Here is a 19,941-nt window from a genome sequence, read left to right as displayed (position 1 = left end):
GGCGACCCTCCCAGCCCAACATTTGGCCCAGAGTCAGCCCTTGGTGGGGGGAGGGAGGAAGAGGAGGGCTGGGCGGTGAGGCTGAAGGCTGCAACAGGGCTGCGTCACTTCCTCCATCCGGGGAGGGGACGAAGAGCCGTGAGACTGCACAGGGCTCTGCATCTCTGACATGCAGTGTGGTCCCCAGCCAAACAGGGGGCACTGAGAACGCACAGGGACCAGCCTCATAGCGTGAGGGTTTCCACCCCATAACTCCAAGCAGTGCTGTGTGCAGGAGCGTGAGGTGGGGTTGGACTCTGCTCTGTGTGCAGGATGGGCTGTGCAGGGAATGGGGCTCTGCCAGTGGGTGTCCCCAGTGTCCTCATGTGTGGGTCCTTTGCCATAGGGTCCCAGTGGGGTCAGCGGGAACACAAACCCCAGGCTCAGATTTGGAGTTCGACTCTGATGTGCTGTGTTTGCAAAGTGGCAACAATGCCGTAGTCCCAAAGCTACCGCCGGTATCTTTACCTCTATAGTTACCAAAAATAATCCAATTGTGCCCCAAAATTCACTTCCACAGTTCCACAACCCCGTGTGAACAAGCAGCAAAGAGTCCCTGCTCTGCTGCACAGTTTGGTGCTGCCGCTGGCACAGCCCAGGGATGGGATGGGACCTGGTGATGGACCAGGAGAGTCATCATCAGGGACAGCATTGGGGACAGCACCCCGGGGTGGCACACGCCTCTGTGTCCTCAGCGCCCAGCTCAGATCTTCTGCACGTAATTCCCTGGGAAAAGCCCTTCTCTGCCGTGCAGCCGTCCCTTCCACCAACCCGAGATATCTGCGAGGGGGAGAAAAATCGATGTGGTGAAGTGTGGGAGAGGAAGAAAAATCAATGGGGTGAAATATGGGGCTGGCACAGGGAGCCAGGATCTGGGCAGTACCTTCCAGGAGGATGTCAATGACATCTCCCACATTGAAGCTGAGCTCGTCCACGTCCTGTCCAACGTATTGATAGAGTGCCCGGCAGCGCGGCACGGCTGCTTTGGGCAGCGGCTTGGGGCGACTGGCTGGAGGGGGCCGCTGACCCACACTGCGCCTCCGCTGCATGCTGTGCGATGGGGACACCAGGTGTGAGCATGGCACACCCCCAACCCTGACCTGCTGCCACCTACCAGTTTGCCCAGTTTGTCCCTGGGATGGGAGGATGGGGTGGTGGGGATGCAGTGTTAGCACTGGGGGTGGCATCCCGTGTCCCCAACCCCGTCCTGCTCCTGTCTCCCAGTGCAGTCATGTTGTCCCCATGGCCGTGGTATGGGATTGTGGGGACGTGGTGTGAGCAGTGTGAGGGACGTGCCATGTTCTCAACCCCATTCTGCTCCCACCTCCCTCTCCTTTTGCAGTTTGTCCCCATGGCAATAGGATGAGAGGATGGGATGGTGAGGACGCAGCATGAACACTGAAGGGAGCATCTCATGTCCCCATTCCACTCTCACTCTGCCCAGTTTGTCCTCCCTGGCAATGGGATGGGAGGGTGGGGACACAGCTGAGCAACAAAGGTGGCATCCCACATCCCCAACCCATCCTGCTCTCACCTCCCAGTGCAGCCAATGGTCCCCATGGGATTGGAGGATGTGACGGTGGCAGCACCAGGCACGAGCACCAAGGATTGCATCCTATATCCCAAACCCCATCCTGCTCCCACCTCCCGCTTTGCCCAGTTTGTCCCCATGGCAATGGGATGGGAAGATGGGGTGGTGGGCACTGAACCTACCCAGCCACCCCCTGGTCAGGGACATTGAGGAACTCCATGTTCTGCTCGGATGGGGGTCGTGCCTTCGATCGGCGGCTTGCATTCTGGGGGGGCAATGCGTTGGCTGGGGGTGCCCGTGCCTGCTTCTGGGGTGTCGTGTAGGTGTCCCGCTTGGCCTGACCATCCCCACGTGGGAACTGGGGAGCACCATTCCTGTAATTACCTGGAACCCCCCAGAGATGCTGTATTATGAGGGGGCACCCATAATGGGGGAACCACCTCCATGAAGACAGCTGGATGAGGATAGGAGCTCATAGGCACTGCTCACCTTGGGGTGCTGGGGGGGCAGTGCGGGATGGTGGTGGCCGCCTGCCGCCACCTTTGCTCTGCATCACCTCCTTCCTGGTGGGCTCTGTGTGGGGGGAAACAAGACCCCATTAGGTAACATCCTCCATGGGGACCCACATCCCTCCTGTGCAAAACACAGACCCCACAGTGCACACAGTGGCTCACCCCAATTTCCCCAAGCCCCAGCCATTCCCTACGGCCCCGGTCTTCTTGTCTCCCCCAGATGCCCCAGGACCACCACTCACTGGAGTTCCGGGGCAGCCCATCCGCGATGCTGACCGTCAGCGTTTTGCCTCCAGCTTTGAGGGCAGCCACATCACCCTGTCCTCTGGTGAAGGTGACAGTGCGTGTGCCACCACCGCCCCAACCCTCCTTCTTCACCCGAAACTGTAGTCTGGGAGGAGGAGAGGGGGCCGTGAGGGCCATGAAGCCATGGCCTATAGTGCTCTGTCCCCTCTCCCCATCCCTGTCCTTACGTGTCATGGAAGTTGAGGCGCAGCTTGCTGCGGGTCAGCTCCTCGTAGCGCTTGCACAGCAGGCTGACCAGCTCCGTCTTGAAGATGGACTCCAAGAAGTTGTCGGCATCTTTCTCGTGAAGGATGAAGAAATCATCCTGCCGGGTGCTGGGGGCAGCCCCAGGGGTGTCACGGGGGGTACAGACCCCCCATCAGGACAGGGGGGCCTCCCGAGGGGAGGATTGAATGGGGATTCTGTATCCCTGCGGCTTTGCCAGCAGTGGGGTTGGGGGGTACCAAAGGATGGGGATGGTTTGGGGGAACACACCTCAACGAGACACTGCTCACTGCCTGGATCTCCACCTTCTTCTTGAGCACCTCCTTGATCTGCCCCTTCTCGGGGCCTTTCTTCACCTTCTCCCTCCCGATCAGATAGAAGTACTTGGGGGTGAGGATGAAATCCCGCTTGATGGGCTGGAAAAGGTGGGCTCAGGAGGTGAGAGATGGTTGCTGAGGAGCAGAATGTCCCTCCCAAGGGATTTAGTTTCCCTGAATTTGATTTTTTCTCTTTGGATTGCCTTTGATTTTATTGCATTTGGGTTAGGGTTAGGACTTGGGTGAGGTTAGGGTTACAGTTAGGATTAGGGTTGCATTGTATTGCATTGTATTGGATTTCATTTCATTGCATTGCATTCCATTCTATCGCAATGGCCTTAGGGTTAGGATGAAGTTAGGGTTAGTGTTAGGTTTAGGGTTGCAACACAGCTTGGCCTGTCCCCTGCTCCTCTCACCTTGAACCTGCGGTCGTATTTCGTGATGGAGTCGGCGAAGTCGATTCGTTCCCTCTTGGCCAGGAATTGCCTCAGCTCCGGCCGTTCCTCCATGCCCAGGTAATCGCCCACAAAATTCCGGTTGATGCTGTTCCTCCGTCGCTCTTTGAAGTTGTAGAGGATGTTGGAGGCTGTGTGGGAACCAAAGCAATGTTGGTTGGGCATCACCATGAAACGCAGCAGTTGTCCCCAAAACTTTGTGTTGTGGGAGGGAGGGGTTCAGCTACTCTGTTTTCTCTTGGTTTTTCAACGTATGCTTGGGAGGGTTGGGAATTGCCTATGTTGGTGGATGGTTGGCCTTTTCTATCCCTCTGCAAACATCAACTCATCTCTTTTGCAGGCAGCAGAATGCATCCAGACAGTGAGGGGCAGTCCCACAGCTTCTTTAGGGCTGGAAACTGGAGCAAGAAACCCCCTCCCTCCTCTAGGTGTAGGAAAAGAATCTGGGTATCTCCATGTATCTCTCCTAGGGACATGGTTAGTGGGCATGGTGGCAATATGTTTTTGGCTGGACATGGTAATCTCAGAGGTCTTTTCCAATCTTAATGATTCTATGAGTGAACAGGTGGTGATGGGTTGATGGTTGGACTGATGACCATGGAGTTCTTTTCCAGCTTTAACAATTCTGTGATCCTATAAATGTCCCTCATCACTGTGCCATGCTACAGCTGTAATTAGGAGCAGGGCTGTCCCTGGCCAAGGGCACCCTTTGAAGGACACTGGTCATCACAGCCTTACCCTCCTCCCGCATCTGCTCATACTTCCGGATGGCGATGTGCCGACGCCAGGCCTTCTGGATCACCCGTGCGAAGCCGTCAAATTTCCTCTCCCTCATCTCCTCCAGGAGGAAGAGCTGCGGGATGGGGGCAGGTGGATGCAGAGCCTTGGGCAGGGTCCAACCCCTGTGTTGCTTGACCCTGTGCTGAACTGCCCACCGTGCCTCCATCACTCACCGACTCGGGGTTCTTGACGAACACCTTGCTCCGACCCATCTGGTACTGGTCTGGGTCCATGTTGACGGAGCGCAGCAAGTGCTGCACGCCTTGCCTCTCATCCCCACGCCACGATGGCCACGTCTCAGGGGTGAGGATGGCGTAGCTGTCAGCAGAGGGGCTGTGAGTGCTGGCCGAGCCATGGATCCCTTCCATGCAGCCCCCCGTCCCCTCACCGTTGCAGGAATTTGTGGAAAATTCGGCGGTAGGCAAAACCTGCCCGGCGCACGCGGATGTTCTCCTTCAGTCCCAGGTACTCCACTTGGTGCTTCACCCTGCGGGGTGCACACGATGGCACAGCTCTACCCATCCCCATAGCTCTGTGCCCATGCATGCTGTGGGGTGGAGCCCTACAGGGATGCTCACGCAGAGAGAGATGTGTCCTCACACTCCCCTTGTGCTCCCCTGGCACAGCAGGACCAGAGCCTTTTGGAAGACAGCCACCACTCCAGCACCAGCTGCTGTCCCCCTACCCCCCTCTGTTACCTGCTTTCCTCCCAGTCCCGTGGTTTCTTGGTCTCGTTGGGCTTGATGCAGCGGATGTAGTGTGGCGTGCACTTCATTAACGTGTTCACCAGGTCGTTTGCCTGCTTCTGTTGCAAAGATTGACCCCTGGAGCGTTAAAGGTGGCAGTGGGAGCCCAGCAGCCCCCAGCTGCCTTCCTGCAGACACCAGGACCCACCTTGATTTTGGAGCCTGCAGTGGTTGGGCGGCCCTTTTTGTCAGCATCGAGCTTTTCTGGGAAAAGCATCCGGATGAAAGCACTGAAAAGCAAAGGAGAGAGAGCCCCCAGGTGAGAGCTGCTGGGTGGGTGGCACCCTGCCCTGTATGCCCTGTGCCGAGCCCTGCATGCCCCACATGCTCCATGGGGTGATGCTGAGCACCAGTTCCAGTAGGGACAGAACCAGCAAAGCGTTATGGATGGGTTTTGAGGATGCTGCCCATCTCTTGTGAGGGGTGGCCCAGGGAATCACTGCACTGCTCAGACTCACTATTCGCTGCTCTGCATCAGCTCAATCAGATCAGTGAAGAGCACATCCCGGTTGCGCTCGCAGAAACCGTTCACATCATAGGAGACCTGGGGGCAGGAGGGAGCTCAGAATGTGGGATGCTGGAGCTGAAGATGTTGGGTACCAAGTTCAGGGTGCAGGATGTGGGGTGCTGGGTGCGGGCTGCGGGCTGCAGGGTGCCGCACCTTGCCTGCATAGTGGTGGATGACGAAGCCTGAGTTCCAGCTGTTGAAGTGCTCGTGGGTCCCCACAGCTGCCTGCAGCTTCTGCAGCAGGGTCTGGTCCGCACCCTCGCCGGTGGCGTGCATAGTGGCACAGACGTCATCCAGGACACTCATGATCCCAGGCGGGTTCTGGAAGAGGGAAAGCAAAGCTAGGGCTGACCAAAGGCTGTAGGCAGGGCTCAGTCCTGCACCTGGCTGCAGACAGCTGTTCTGTGCTGCTCAAAGCAGCTTTGCACTGAACTATAATTTGGATGCAAGACATGGAGCTGCTGTTCCCTGGGGGTGCACCCAGCAGGGCTGGTCCTTGCTCCTCACTCACCAGTTTGTTCTCTATCAGGTCGCACACCACCTTGTTGTTGAAGTATTGAATCTGGGTCCACTTGATGCCCTCCTGCACATACTCCTCCTGAGGGAGCAACAGGAGAGCTGGAAGGGCTCCGTCTCTATGCCCATGGGACATGTACAGGGTGGGGGAATTGGGATTTCAGCCTCCCCATACTTGCTCTGCCTTCAGGGTGAGCTCTATGAAGATCTGCTGCAGCTTCTCGTTCACAAAGTTAATGCAGAACTGCTCAAAACCATTTTTCTACAAAACAATAGAAAAAGATGGGCTTGAGTTATCTTCTACATCAAGGTGACCCCAAACAGAAGTACTACTCCAGGTCCCCTTCTCTGGAGCAGGGCAGTCCTCAGCTGGGCTCCCACAGCAAGGCAGGACTCACCTGGAATATTTCAAAGCCATAGATGTCCAGCACTCCAATGCTGTACTCCTCATAGGGTTTCTGCATGGCCTTATTGATGGACTGCAGGAAAAGGACACCAGGATCCACTTCAAATGAATGGCAAACACCCCTATCCCATGGCCGTGCTCCTCCAACCCCGGGCACCCACCTCCACAAGGAAGTCAAAGACACGTGCGTAGAGCCCCTTGGCCAGGGCATCCCGTGTGTAGGCTGCCTGCTCCACGTTGAGGGTGACGGTGATGGACTCGGAGCGGCCGCCCCACTTGCTGTCCATCTTGCGGCTGGTGATCTTGTCGTTGAGGCGGTCATGGTCGATGCCCAGCAGGTAGGCAGGGAAGGCCAGAGCTGGGCAGAGGGGGTCAGGGCTTCCTGCAACCCCCCCTACATGATGTTTCCCCCATCCCACCAAACACAATGGGGCCAACAATTGGGCAGTTCTGCTTGATGTGGGACAAGAACTGTGCCCAGTGCTCCAGATGTGGCCTCCCCTGGACAGAGCAAAGGTGAGAATAATCTCAATTTCCCTGCTGGCCACATTCTTCCCAATGCAACCAGGGTCCCTTCTTGGCCACCACAGCGCACGGGTGGCTGATGGTCAACCTACAGTCAATCACTGGTCAACCATTTGTCAACTGTTGGTCAACTGTTGTTCAGTCATTGCTCAACAGTTGATCAACTGTTGGTCAACAAGGACACCTAAGTCCATCTCTGCAGAGCACCATTCCAGCAGTTCAGCCCCTAACCTGCAGTGATACATCAGATTTGGGAAAGGTACTGGTTCTACCTCTCTACTGGGTCAGTAGTGCTATGGAGAGGTTGTGATTTGTTGCCAAGGGTCTCTGTGGCACCTAGGCTTGCTCCCTGGAACAAGGAGGAGTTCAGCTACTCACAGTCAGCATTCTCCACCCGGGCATAGTTGCCCTCCTCCCGAAAGCTGATATTCCCCAGGTGTAGGATCCCAGCAACGATCTGCAGCACCAACTGCTGGTCCTCACCCCGGATGCCGATGACCTGCATGGCGTTCTGGGGGCACACAGGGGGTTGTCAGTCCCAGCTTGGCCTTTGACAGCTTTGGGAACCCTCCTGGGGGCACTCACCATGGTCTCAAGGAAATCACTGCGATCATCCGTGCCCTCCACCTGGTACGTGTCTGACTGGTTCAAGTAGTAGTAATAATCGGGGCTCATGATGCCCAGGTTCTGGCGCTGCTCTTGGGATGCCCCTTCAATGAGCTGGGGGAAATCAGGGGGGGATGTAGTCACCGCCCTATGGCCCTGCACCCAGCCGGCCCCGCTGCCCCATACCTGGTAGTAGACATGGAAGTTCCTCTCATGCTCATTCTGGCTCACCACCCGTGACTTCTCCAGCAGGAAGTTGGAGATCTTCCCCCCGTCGGGCTCTCCGCCCCGGCTGAACTGGATCTCAAAGTACTTCCCCTATGTGGGGATAGAGCTGTCAGTGCATCCCTGTGGACAAATCCTGTCCGTGACACCGCATGGTGCCAGCAGGCAGCACGCTCTGTGCCAGCCCTGATGACTTACAAAGCGGCTCGAGTTGTTGTTGCGGACAGTTTTGGCGTTGCCAAAGGCTTCCAGCAGTGGGTTGGATTGCAAGATGATGTCCTTCACGTGCTGGTGGCCAGAGCAGGGCATGAAGGTGAGCAGGACCACGTGCCTGCACTCACTGCAGCTGCCCCAAGGGGCTGGGGATGGAGCCGAGACCCCGACACTTGTAGCTGCTCTATGCAGGGATTGGGGAGCAGAGATGTCGGGAGGAGAAGCGATGGGTACACGGTGGGAATCAGACTTACCTGCACCTTTTCACCACCCCCGGACACTTTGGAGATGTAGCCCATGATGTATTTGGCTGCCACTGTTTTCCCAGCACCACTTTCTCCACTGTGCAAATGTCAAAAACAGAGGAGAGGTGAAATGGGGGCCTGTGGGGTGATCTCTTGGGATGCTGGGGGCTCTGGGACAGGGACAGGGCTGCGTGAGGAGCTGCAGCAGGAGGTGCTGGATTTTGGAGGGAGGGCTGAAGGGGAAGTTTTAGCCTTGCCCCATTTCCTCACCCCTTCCTTGCAACACTCAGCCGGAAAAGTGCATTGCACAAAGCTCAGTCCCCAGCTGGGAGCACAGCCCCCAGAACTGCACTGGGCTGCAGCCATCCCTCGTCCTGTGTTTGCCTGGGGCACCCCAAGTGCTGGGGAAGGGTATTGGGGCACCCAGTCACCCCCTACCTGATGATGACACACTGGTTCTCCCCATCGATCAGCATGTTTCGGTACATGTTGTCCGTCAGGGCGTAGATGTGGGGGGGATTTTCATACTGAGCCTAAAACAAGGGTGTAAGGGTGGTGATGCTGGGATCTCCTTAACTCCGCTCATGTGTGCAGAAGGCAGCAGCACAGTGCCAGGTGGTTGCTTTAGTACCCCGCACTTGTGGAAGAGCATAGGGCAGAACTAAGCACCAAGGTATGGTTTTAAGTCACACTTTGGTGTGCACTGTGAGCTGAGTTTCCTTTGTGTACTCACATTTCTTACAAACTCCCCATTTGGGAGCACTGACCCCTGCAATACCCAAAGCTCATGGGAAAATCCCAAGTGCTTGCATGCAAATGCACCAAATTAATGCTAATGAACCCCTGTGAGCCCCTTGCCAGCCCTGCAGCCTCACCGCCCCCTGGTACATCTCAATCTCCCGGTCGGTGAAATATGGCATCTGCTTGAAGGGGTTGACAGAGATGAGCACTGGTCCGATGTAGGTCTGGGCAGCAGGTCAAGGTCAGTGCATCCTCTCCCATGTCCCATGTCCCACATCCTATGTCCCATGCCCTGTATCCCATGTCCCATGCCCTGTATCCCATGTCCCATGTTCCCCTTCCTGCCCACAGCATCAGCAATGGGTGCCAGGGGGTCTCAGCCCTCTTCCAGACATAGCACCAGGATTGTCACAAGGGGTTCAGCTTAGGACCTGGTGCTCATTCAGCCTTTTGGTCTGCATGCAGCATCCCCAAAGTGTACGGGTTGGAGCTGTGCCTGGAGGTGATGCAGTGGTGGGTGGGGATGAGGTGCCCCTGGGTGGATGCTGGGGATGTAGTCTGTGTGGGGCTGATGTCCTTTTTTCAGGGGAGAACTTCAGGGTGGTTTTTTTTTTTTGGGAAATGCAGAAGCGTGGGGCATTGAGTCACAGCTGGAGGGGGGCGAAAAAAGGAAGAAAGAGACTGCGTGGGGTATTTTTTCCTCCTCCTCCAAAAAAAGCCAACCCCAAACCCAACCCCCAAACACATTTAAAGTCCCAGGGCTGCTGACGGAATGGGCAGCGAGCTGCGTCACCTCCAGCCAGGGCTGAGCATAGCCTTGTAAGGCCAGAGCTGAGACTGGGGGAAACCACAACTGCAGAGAATGCTCCACACCCCAGCTCCTGCCATGTCCCATTCTGCAGCCACAGAGCCTCTCCTCTGCCCCTGGAGCTGAGGATTGAGTACAGTGGGGCCATGCAGCTGGGTGCTGAGCTGGCTGTGAACCCAAGCAGGTGCTGGGTTGGGTTCCCAGCCAGGGACAGTTCCCCATCCTCAAGGACCCTGAGAGCCTCCAGATCTCGTGCTCATTGCTCAGCAGTGTCACCTCTGTGACAGCCCGTTACCACAAATGCTGGGGGACAACACGTAAGGGACAGGGGCTTTGCATCCTACACGGGCTCAGTGGTGTCCCATCTACATGCACGCTCCCACTCCATCCAGGGTTTGCTTGGGTCTGCAGCTGGTGCAGAACAACTGGTGGGCGTCCATGCAGTTTGGGCAACAGCAGGAGGGGATGATGTCAGTGATGATGGAATCATGGAATAGCTTAGGTTGGAATGGACCTCAAATCCCACCAGATCAGGCTGCCCAAGGTTCCATACAGCCTGGCCATGTGTACCTCCAGGGATGGGGCACTCACAGCTCTCTGGGCACCCTGGACCAGTGCCAAGGATGATGCCAGAACCTCTGAACATAAAACAGTGGGATCACGCTGCTGCTGATACTAAGGGGTCTTTCCCCTGGGTAGCAGTGATGCACATCTGCTGCACCAGCTCTAAAGGGCTGCCACCACCACCTGCATCCCCCTGGCTGATCCTGACCCCAACCCCATGCATGGATGGACATGGACACGCTGTGGGTGTTGGCGAAGTCTTGGAGCACAGTCCCATTTTTCCTCATCCCCCACTCTGGGAAGGATACGAAGATGTAATCATCCATAAAGCGCTTCTTGAGATTCTCCACGATGGCTTCCTCGGAGATCTTGGCCAGCAGCACCATGTCATCCACACCGCTCTGCTTGACATTGTGGCTCTGCCAGTGGAAGCGTTCCTTGCTGCCCTGCAGGGAAAGGCACAGAGTTTTGTAGCAGGATACAGCCCCAAAACTGCTGGTACCCAAATGGGCCAAATGGCAGCAGCATCAACCATGGAATCCCAAGAACCTGCTTTCCTGCTGCCCCAAATTGCCCCTACATTGTCCTCATGGGTAGCAGAAGGGAAAAACAGAGCTGCAATTTAAGCCATCATGGGGCTACACACAGCCTGGGGTGGGGTGGGATCACACTGTGCACAAAGAAACCCCTCAAAGGGTCCTCATCCCAGGAGAGGACCAGAGCTGGTCCATGGCCACCAGCCCCGGTTCCGCTTTCACCCTAATGCTCCCAGAGCTGATTTCACTTCTCCCCTATCAGCCCCAGCCTCTTACTCTTTCCATTTCCCTTTTCTTCTCTTCCCCTTTTGTTTCATTGTCCTGCTCATTCTCAAGCTCTCAGACCAGGGGACCCCACTGCCTTTGCTGCTCCAGCTCCACCCTTGGGGGCACAACCCAGCAGCATTAGGAAGGGGCACAGAAGGAACCTCGTAGAGCTTGGTGGCACCAGGCTGCTCCCACTGATTCCTCCATTCCTGGGATCTGCAGCCCTAGGCACAGTGCGTCTGTTCCATGCAAAATCTCAGTACCCAGCAACTCTGTGAATGACTGAAGGGCTTTTGGCTCCCATGTCCCAGTGCCTTCAGTTGGGATGCATGGACCTGGGTGGGATCAGGGCTGCTCACGCCGCTTCTCTTTCTCCTCTAGTTGTTTAGTTGTTTTTTTTTTTTTTTGGTCTTTTTTGTCTCCTCCTCCTCCCCTCCATGAAAAAACACAGGGGGCACAGTCCAAGCATTGTCTCCCACAGTTCTGCTGGTGATCCCAACCACGAGGACACCGATTCCTTCCCTACCCACAGCCTCCATCACCCGGGTCTCCTTGTGCAGTCACCCTGCTCTCACACCGCCATTTCCGGCACAGAATTAAGGCAAAAACAGGCATTTCCTGGTCTGCGGTTCAGAGCTTTTGAGCTCACACCAGGAGCTTCTCCTTCCTTGGGCACAGATCAGGGGCTTTCCTGGCTCAGCCTGGTGCCAGATGCAGCATGGCTGCAGGAAAAGCATCAGCTCACTTTGAATGAAGGGTTTGTCAGCAGGGTCATGGGTGGTTCCACCTCATTTCTGGCTTTCCTCCGTGCATCCCAAGAGGTGAAGGGTTTTGTGATGCTGCAGTTTGCTCCGCCAGGGGAGTAGCCTTGCGGGAGGGGGAGGTGGTTGGTCTCCGAAGCACTGTTGGACACTGCTTGATCTCACTGCTCAGTGAGCCCCAGGGATGGGTGATGGGCTTGGGTGGAGTCCCGATGGGAAGCAAAGCGTTGTGCAGGGCAACAGTTGAACTGCTCTGAGGTTTGGGCCAGTCCCTCCACTACCACTGGCCAAAGCAAGGGGTGAGAGCAGGGATGTGACAACCACCTGCCTGGATGGGCTGGGACCAGACACCTCTCTGAGCCACTCCGTCCTTGAGCCAAGCAGGAGCATCTTAAGCATCACCTGGACCAGGCATCCCTTTGCAGCCATTCTGTGCACAGCCCCATGCACAGGTGGGTGTAGAGGCCACCAGGACTCTCCTTGCAGCAGCGTGGGGACTGTCCCTGTATGAGCATGGGTGCACCCGGTGACCCTGGAGCACTGAGCGTGGGGAGTGGCCCTGCAGCAGTTATCACAAACTGTTGCTTGTTTTTCTTCAAAGCTCAGGTATGAACCACCAGAAATAATCCTGTGAGCTCCGGATGCAGAGCAGCCCAAGGTGGCACCTTGAGATAGGCGAGGGCTGATGCAGCCACCACCTCTGAAACCACAGGAAGCCTCAGAAAAGAGCGGCACAAAGCGCTGCATCACCACCAGCAGCCTGCTCCAAGGCACCAACATCTAGGGATGGGGCATTACCCCAGTGTTTTGGGGCTGGAACTGGGCAGAGAGAGGAGATACAGCCCCACAGCTCCTTATGGAGACACAAAATGTCTCCACAGGCACAGAGGGGACAGTGTGTCTCATGGGGACAATGTTGCAGTGGCCTTGCAGAGGTGGCAGCTCCAAAGCAGTATTGCTGCAGGCAGGATGCTGTGCTGCACCTCAGCCACTGTCCCTCAGTTCCTGGCTGGTGAGAAGTGATGCTCGGGGACAGTGTCATGCAGAGATATGCAGGGAGCAGAGCTGTGGACTGGAGGATGTGGCTGCGGCCGTGCTGTGCAGCCACTTGCTGTGTGTCTGAGCATCATCTTTGTTCTGAGAGCCTCCATTGTCATCTTCATCCTCCAGATCAACTTCCAGCTCTGGCCGCTGTCCTTGCAGCAGCCCCAGGGTGTGAGTTAAGGCCCTGAGCATCCACTATGTCCCCCCACTCAAGCACAGGGACACCAGCAACCCTCACCCCACCCATGTGCTCTGCCTCTGCCCTGAGCTCTGAAACCAGAAGTGCTGGTGGGAAGCTGGGCTGGGAGGAACACAGGGATTCCCCTGCTGAACTGAACTGTGCTGAACTGAGCTCACCACCTGCTTGCCCTCCATCCTGCTTGAGTCAGTGCTCCCAGCATCAGCTCAGCACCAGCCCTGCACCAACCCTTCTCCAGTCCTGCACCAATCCTGCACTGAGAACTCATCACCATCTGCTCCCCTGCACCCAGCCCCAGCTCTGCTCCTTCTCCTTAAGCCTGGATGTCTCTGTCCCCTCTCCACCAGGGACACACTGGCATCTCCAAGCAGCAGTGAGGGACCCAGGTGGGTGCAAAGAGGGACAGTGCTGGGACAGAGTGAAGCACCCGGGGGAGGGGTGGGGGCAGGCAGCTCACTAAGGATCCCTCTGGCACTCACCATGGTGTCCCTGTGTCCTGTCCCTGGAAACGGGGCATCCGTGGCTGCTGTCACCGAGGGCCAAAGTCCATCACTCTGGGCTTCTCTTTCGTGTTTCTGTTGCAACTACAGACTGCAACTCAGTTTTTTCCTCCTCCCACTTCCTCATTTAGGGCCCTTTTTCTGGGTGGGGGAGAGGAGGAGGGCGTCTCCCTGCTGCTGGAGGGCCTTGGGGTGGCCCTGCCCAGTGTGTCCCCAGTGCCACTGCCTGTGGGTTCTGAGGTCACCATACGGGATGTGGGTGGTGCTGAGGGATGCTGTCTGGATCCAGGATGCTCAGGGCCCCTGCAGAAACTTTTCTCCCACTGTGGCGTACTGTGTGATGTGTCTGTTTTGGGAGGATGCTCTACTCCAAGGCAGATTTAGCAGCGAGATGCTTTGGGTTGTTGCTTCTTTTTTGTAGGTCTTTTGGATCAGATGGACCACAAATGAGGAGCACTTTGCCCAAAGCCATTTTAGAACCCTCCCTGGCTGCAGAGTGTGGGGGATGAGAGCAGGGCTGTCTGCCATCCCAGATCCCCTGCATTGCACTGCTTCATGCCTCAGGAGGCAGGAATGGGAACTGGGAAATGCCATTAAAATTGTCACTGTGGGAAGGATAAATGCTGGGGCCATAGCTGAAATCTGCTCAGCTGGGCACCAACACAGCATCCCCCTGCCCTCTGCTCCATTACCCACTCTTATTCCATCTCTTGCACTGCCAGTTCCTGAAAGAAAACTCTAAAATCCCAAACCAGCCTTAGTGATCTCCTTCATGCCTTGGGGTCTGCCAAGGAGAAGTTGGTTCCTTCATATCATGCAGCAGCTCTGGGCAAACCCCCAAACCTGATGTGGTCCCTTGGGGTGCAGGGAACCCCTTAGAACCTCTTTTTCTGCACAAATCCCTCTTCCAGCATCAGCAAAGCAGCATCACAGCTGTGTGGGGGGGGGGTGACTGCCCAAGACTGAGGCTTTCCAGTGGAGAAATAACACTGGGACCAGAAGCTGCACCTGGGATCGTAGCTACTCCTTTATTATAAATCATGCCGTTACGTCACTCCTCCTCAGAGTTAGTATTTTAAACATTTTTTTTTTTTCATTATATATATCTATATAAAAAGGTGAAAACACTCCCTCCCAAAACGTCAGAATGGAGCTTTGCACTGGGAAGGAAGACAAACCCACGCCCGCTCGCCAGCCAAAGGGGATTGCTGAGCACCAGAAAAGCTGCAATCAGCTCCGAGCAGGGAAAAATACAGACAGGAGAGGAACACATCAGGGCTGGAGGGGTCTCCTCTGGGAAAAGGGGCTGACCCTGCACCCTGCACCCTGAGGATGACCTCCATGGAGAACAGAGCATGGCCTGGGACAAGGTTTCTCCTCTTTGTGATGCAGAAAGGCCCCAAAATAATACTAGTACCAAGAAGCACATGCTTGGTACATCGCAAATTCTAATCTTCTCCTGCAGACTATTGTGGCCTGTGGAGATGGGTGGGTTTGGCCAGGAGGAGGGGATCTGGAAGAATGTTAACCTGCTCTCTTCCCATGGCTGGAGGTCTCCTGGGGGTGGCATTGGGACTGGCACCCTGAGGGCACGCAGTGAGATGCCGGTGGAGGCAGAGCACCATTGAGGGCAAAGCACCTTTGGAGGCAAAGCACACTTAGAGGGAAAGCGCCTTTGGAGGCCACGGCATTCTCTGGGGAGAACCCAGCCGGGGCCGGGCACAGATTGGTCCCACTTCATGGCTTGGCCATGGGGACACTGTGGCCATGAGTTCTCCTCCTGTATCCTCCCTGGCTTTGCTTCTTGCAGCCCAGCACATCCTCAACTCCCCATAAGGGATCGTGCAACCCCGAGCACGCCTCAGCCCTGACAGCTTGTGCTTTGAGGTGCCTCCAGAATCAAGAAATAGTCATAATAGTGACAAGGGCTTTTAGGAAAAATAGAGGGAAGCCCCAGTTGAAGTAGGCTGTTAAGAGAGTTGGAAGAACTCCCTCTCCCAGTTAAACTGGTGTCACTGCTTCGCTCACTGTTCTCCATCACCTTCTGCAGGTCCCAAGGTGATGGGGCGCAAATGACGAAGCCAACAGCCCTGCTCCCACCCTGCACCCCAAGGCAGCTCATCTCCATCCAGCACCCAGAAGCACATCACCCGTGGCACCTGAAAACTCGTCCCCGTGTCCCCAGCCCTCGGGATGTGGGAACTTCGGTACCTGCAGGACCTGGGTCCGCTACGAAATAAATAACAGTCTCAGAATTTCAAGTAATGTCCCTGCTGCCGCGCTCTGCCCAGCTTCTCCCTCTCCCACCACGTTGACCTGCTCCTCTCGCGCTTGGCCATGGTCTCTGCAGCAGCCAGCAGTGGTTTAACTGGGATCCTGCCGTTGGGATGCTCGGGGACGAAAGGTGCGTGTCTTTGGGGGACAGGTGGGGTGACGCCGGCTCCCTCTGGAAGCACGACCAGTGTCTGTCTTGGACCCAGGGGAAGGTTCCTGGGGTGAGAGGAAGGGCCTGGCTCGGTGGCCCTGTGGCACACCTCTTGCCTTCCAGTTTTCCCGTGGGGTCACCGTGTTCCTAGTGCCCCTGGCATGTTTTACAGCACATCTGTCGGAAGTAGGTCCGGCTGCAGAACTTGAACTTCAGGACAAGCGGGCAGTAGGCCACCTTGTTCACATCCTTGCATTCTGGATGGGTGACAAAATGGAGTGGAGTTACAGATGAGCCCAGGACGAGGAGCCCTGTGGGGTGGCTTTTACCATTCCCCCTCAAGCTCCTGCAGCCCAGCTCCCATGGGCTGTTTGCTATGGAGCAGCAGGAAGTGTTGGTGCTGAGAAAGATAACTCTCTCTGTTACTTCACCAACCAACCATGGTCATGGCGACCAGTTTGGCCGTGGCCTACAGGGGACAACGTTGAGTGTGCCCCATAGCCTCCCCCCACTGCACCCAGAGCTGTGCTCCTGTACCCTGTGGCTTTGAAGCTGGTGGGGCTCAGAGCTTTCCCCAGTCCCACTGCTTCCCTTACCTTCAGGGTTGTCTGTGGGTCCTGACTCACACTTGGTCTCACACTGCTGCATGCCAGGGGGCTGCAGGGTCTCCAGGCAGTCGCTGGAGGGCTGCCCGGTGTGAGCCAGGCATTGGACGGATCGTCGCTGCTGGCCAAGGCCACAATGTGCAGAGCACTGCCGGGGAAGAACACAACACTGTGATGTGGGGGAAGAGGGCACAGCAGCTCCCAGGAGGTGCAAGGGGTGCTTGAAGCAATTGTTCCTTCCCTTGGCAGCAGTGGCACAGCTGAGAGCTCCAGTCCTGCTTCCCAGAATCTTGATCCAAGGCTCCAGGGTTCTCTGGAAGAGTCTGTCCGTGCAGCCTTGACCCACTACCCCTTCCCAGCCCTCCTGTGCTCCCAAGTCAAAAGGGATGCCAGCATTGCCATGCTGGAGGGAACGATGGTAACCTCACTTGCAGCCATTCCAGCACACCGTTGTGTCCCAGGGATGAGCTGTGTCCCACACAGGGACAGCTGAGCTTACAGTGACCGCCAGGTGTCCTTGTTGTTGCACACACACTGAATTGTGCCCAGACATCTGCTGTGCTGCTGCCATGTCCCAGCTATGGTCATACTGTCCCAAGGTGCCCCCTTCAGCCTATAGGTTGGCTGGGGGGGTGCTGGTACATTTGGGGCTCAGTCTTTGACAGTGGGTTTGTGCCTGCTCCATGTGCACACAGAACAAGGGATGTCTGTGTCCCAGGGTCACTGAGCTCTCTCTGATGACACTGTGTAGTCCTCAGGATGTGAATGAGGGGTGGGCAGCCACCCAGCCCCACTGCCACAGCAGGACACCCCTCCTTGTTGGGTAGCAGTGGGGTTTGAAGCCATAGATCTAAGGGATTATGGGCAAGCCAGGGGGGGTTTCAGAAGTTTGCAGAACGTGCCATGTGGAGGTGGCACTTGACCCCTTCATTATTATTATTTTAAATTTTTATTATTTTTAATTTTATTTTAACCCACATTCACCTTTTGTGCTACAGAGCAGCTGGAACGCTCAGTCTCTACCTGGCTGGAGGGGAGAGAGCACTGCCAACCTGGCAGGGGACACTCAGAAATTCATGGCACATTCTGCAAATGCCTCAGGGCATCCCTCCAGCAGGCAGAGAGCCAGCAGGGCTGGGAGATGTGGGGACAACTCTATGTCACACTGACATGTTGACAGCCATGCCACCAAGGGTGCAGGTAAAAGGCTCACGTGGGATTTGTGGGGATAGGGGGGGAGCATCCATACCTCTCCCCACTCGCCAGTCACCCAGCGTGGGGGTGGGCAGCGTCGCAGGTTGCACCTCATGCTGGTAGGGGGTTTGGAGCCCTCGGGGCACTGGGAGGTGGGCAGTGTTGCACTGTGGTCGCCGCTCTTGCACAGTACGATGCGGTGGCGGAAACCTGGCCCACAGCTTGGGGTGCACTGCAGGGAGGAGACATGAGTGCAATTAAGACGTGCAACAAGGAGCAGAGAGAGTGGTAGCACTGCCCACCAATGCTCCTGTCTGCTAAACTGCAAGAGGACAACTCTTCATGTTACTCTCTCCATGGGCAGCATCACCAGTGGTGATGGGTGGTGATGCACTGGAACAGGTTGCCCAAGGAGGCTGTGGATGCCCCATCCCTGCAGGCATTCAAGGCCTGGCTGGATGTGGCTCTGGGCAGCTTGGTCGGGTGGTTGGTAATCCTGCACATAGCAGGGGGTTGGAACTGGATGAGCATTGTGCTCCTTTGCAACCCAGGCCATTCTATGATTCTATGGTTCTACCCCAGTGACTTACACCATCCTACATCCTTGGGCTGCTGAGAGCAGTGGATGAGCACTTACCTCAGACCAGTCCAGGGCAACCCATTCTGGAGGGCACGTCTGGTTATTGCAAGGCTCCAGCATCTTTGGCCGTGGTTGGGTGCAGGAGGCATCATCCAAAGTCTTCTCTTCGGTGGCGGAGATCTTACGCTTGCAAAAGACACTGCGTGTACGGACGCCTTCATTGCAACTTCGGCTGCATTCGGACCAGTTCCCAATCACCCAGCTGGGGATAGAGAGAAAAGCAAAGATGGAAAGGGCACAAAGCAGACATCTCCCCAGGCAGCATCACCCTTAGGGACTGTAGCAGAGGACTGTAACTTGGGAGAGGAGAGGATTTCACCTTCTTTCATCCATGCTCCCTCCACCTGTGGTACTCACGCAGGGGCACACGGCTCGGTGTTGCACGGCCTCTGCCGCTCCAGCATTTTGGTTTCAGGGCTACAGAAATGGTTGGAGACTGTTGAGCTGTCGGAGAGTTTCCTGCACACGACAGATTGGATCTGGCTGCCTGCCGAGAGAAGGAGGCAATGGGGTGAGACCAAGGCTGAGGATTGAGCTGAGCCAGGATGCAGGCACCGCCTCATGGCTCTGCCACTTGCTGCACCTTATCAACCTGGAACACGTTTCTCTATTCCTAACCAAAGCCTCCTTTGCTTCCAGCATCTCCAAGAGGACTGTGTGGGCAGCATCCAGCTTGTGGACGAGGTTGGAACTAAATAATCTTTAGGGTCCATTTCAACCTAAGCCATTCTACGCTTCAATGATATTGCCCTCAAAAATCCTAAACTTTTGTCTTTTGACACCATTCAGGAAGGACTAGGGGGCACAGTTGGCAGAGGAGATGGAAACATCAGCCTCAGTCGGTGTCTAGTAAAGAAGAGCAGGTTAGGGGCCTTAGTTTTAAGCAGGAAACATTATTAGGCTTTGCTTTTCAAAGGCTCTCCATTCTCACTCTCATCCAGGCTCTCCATAGCCATGGAGATGGACTACACGACCTTCAGAGGTCCCTTCCAACTCAAACAATTCTACAAAAAGACCTGGTGCAAACCCTTGTGTCAGCCCCCATGAGAAGCAGCCCAAGGGATCCAAGGGAAAGCTTCCCTCTGCTGACACCAGGTCAAATCTCACCTCCTGCACACAGCACTGAGCACTTGGTCCACGGGGTGTAGTGCCATGAGTACTGGTTGGACGCATCTCTGCTGATGGGAGCATTGAACTTGTACCGGATCCCCTGCAGCTCTGTCCTCACAAGGACCTGTGGAGAACACATCCGTGCCACAGAATCCAGCACAGCTGTGGCTGTTCTGATGGTGACCCTAAGCCCCAGTATCTTGTCTGGAATTCAGGGTGGCTAAAGTCTCTTCCCTTCCCTCTTTCATCCCCTTCCGTCATGGACATAGCAGCCACCAGAGGTGACATTGGAACAGGCACGAAGGTGACATGATCAGAGAACAAGATCCTATGCACTCTCAAAATGAGTATTTCCATATCTTGGCAGATCAAGGGATGGAGACCTGAGAATTCAGTGCAATTTATCTTTGATT

The 19,941-nt window shown here is 55.9% G+C and overlaps 2 protein-coding genes across 3 annotated transcripts in view; both read right to left on the bottom strand.

The window, feature by feature from the left end:
- Positions 1–427: 427 nt before the first annotated feature.
- On the bottom strand, positions 428–13,690 carry MYO1F (myosin IF). 2 transcript variants are annotated; one of them, XM_010724869.4, is made up of 28 exons: positions 13,534–13,690; positions 10,556–10,693; positions 9,010–9,099; positions 8,573–8,667; positions 8,144–8,231; positions 7,875–7,964; positions 7,638–7,769; positions 7,431–7,565; positions 7,224–7,356; positions 6,482–6,678; positions 6,313–6,393; positions 6,090–6,176; positions 5,910–5,996; positions 5,552–5,719; positions 5,349–5,434; positions 5,039–5,120; positions 4,843–4,949; positions 4,533–4,631; positions 4,318–4,462; positions 4,103–4,217; positions 3,326–3,495; positions 2,863–3,008; positions 2,556–2,702; positions 2,325–2,473; positions 2,060–2,143; positions 1,753–1,954; positions 923–1,089; positions 428–819 (listed from the first exon to the last, which is right to left on the bottom strand). In XM_010724869.4, the coding sequence occupies exons 1-28, from the start codon at positions 13,534–13,536 to the stop codon at positions 743–745; spliced, it is 3,300 nt and encodes a 1,099-aa protein (XP_010723171.2). In that variant the 5' UTR covers positions 13,537–13,690; the 3' UTR covers positions 428–742. The 2 variants fall into 2 exon arrangements, with proteins under 2 accessions (XP_010723171.2, XP_085067512.1); XM_085211386.1 differs by lacking the exons at positions 428–819; positions 923–1,089; positions 1,753–1,954; positions 2,060–2,143 and having other exon boundaries at positions 2,330–2,473; positions 2,556–2,692.
- Positions 13,691–14,557: 867 nt separating this feature from the next.
- ADAMTS10 (ADAM metallopeptidase with thrombospondin type 1 motif 10) overlaps positions 14,558–19,941 on the bottom strand; it is a 47,446-nt gene continuing 42,062 nt past the window's right edge. The window contains exons 20-25 of the mRNA XM_010724868.4: positions 19,526–19,652; positions 18,776–18,905; positions 18,416–18,620; positions 17,834–18,010; positions 16,576–16,732; positions 14,558–16,236 (exon numbers count right to left, since the gene is read on the bottom strand). Of these exons, the coding sequence (XP_010723170.1) occupies positions 16,127–16,236; positions 16,576–16,732; positions 17,834–18,010; positions 18,416–18,620; positions 18,776–18,905; positions 19,526–19,652 (906 nt within the window). The 3' untranslated portion in view covers positions 14,558–16,126. The remainder of the gene's footprint in view (positions 16,237–16,575; positions 16,733–17,833; positions 18,011–18,415; positions 18,621–18,775; positions 18,906–19,525; positions 19,653–19,941) is intronic.

The sequence above is a fragment of the Meleagris gallopavo genome, chromosome 30 (genome assembly GCF_905368555.1).
Source record: "Meleagris gallopavo chromosome 30, MGAL_WU_HG_1.1, whole genome shotgun sequence".
Classification (NCBI taxonomy): Eukaryota; Metazoa; Chordata; class Aves; order Galliformes; family Phasianidae; genus Meleagris; species Meleagris gallopavo.
Note: the sequence above shows the minus strand (reverse complement) of the source record. Positions and strands in the feature narration are given on the sequence as shown.

Coding starts and splice junctions, on each gene's coding strand:
- MYO1F (XM_010724869.4), bottom strand. Junction 8,668..9,009: donor TTGAGATGTACCAGGGGGCG/GTGAGGCTGCAG, acceptor CCCTTGTTTTAG/GCTCAGTATGAAAATCCCCC. Junction 4,463..4,532: donor TTCCACAAATTCCTGCAACG/GTGAGGGGACGG, acceptor CTCTGCTGACAG/CTACGCCATCCTCACCCCTG.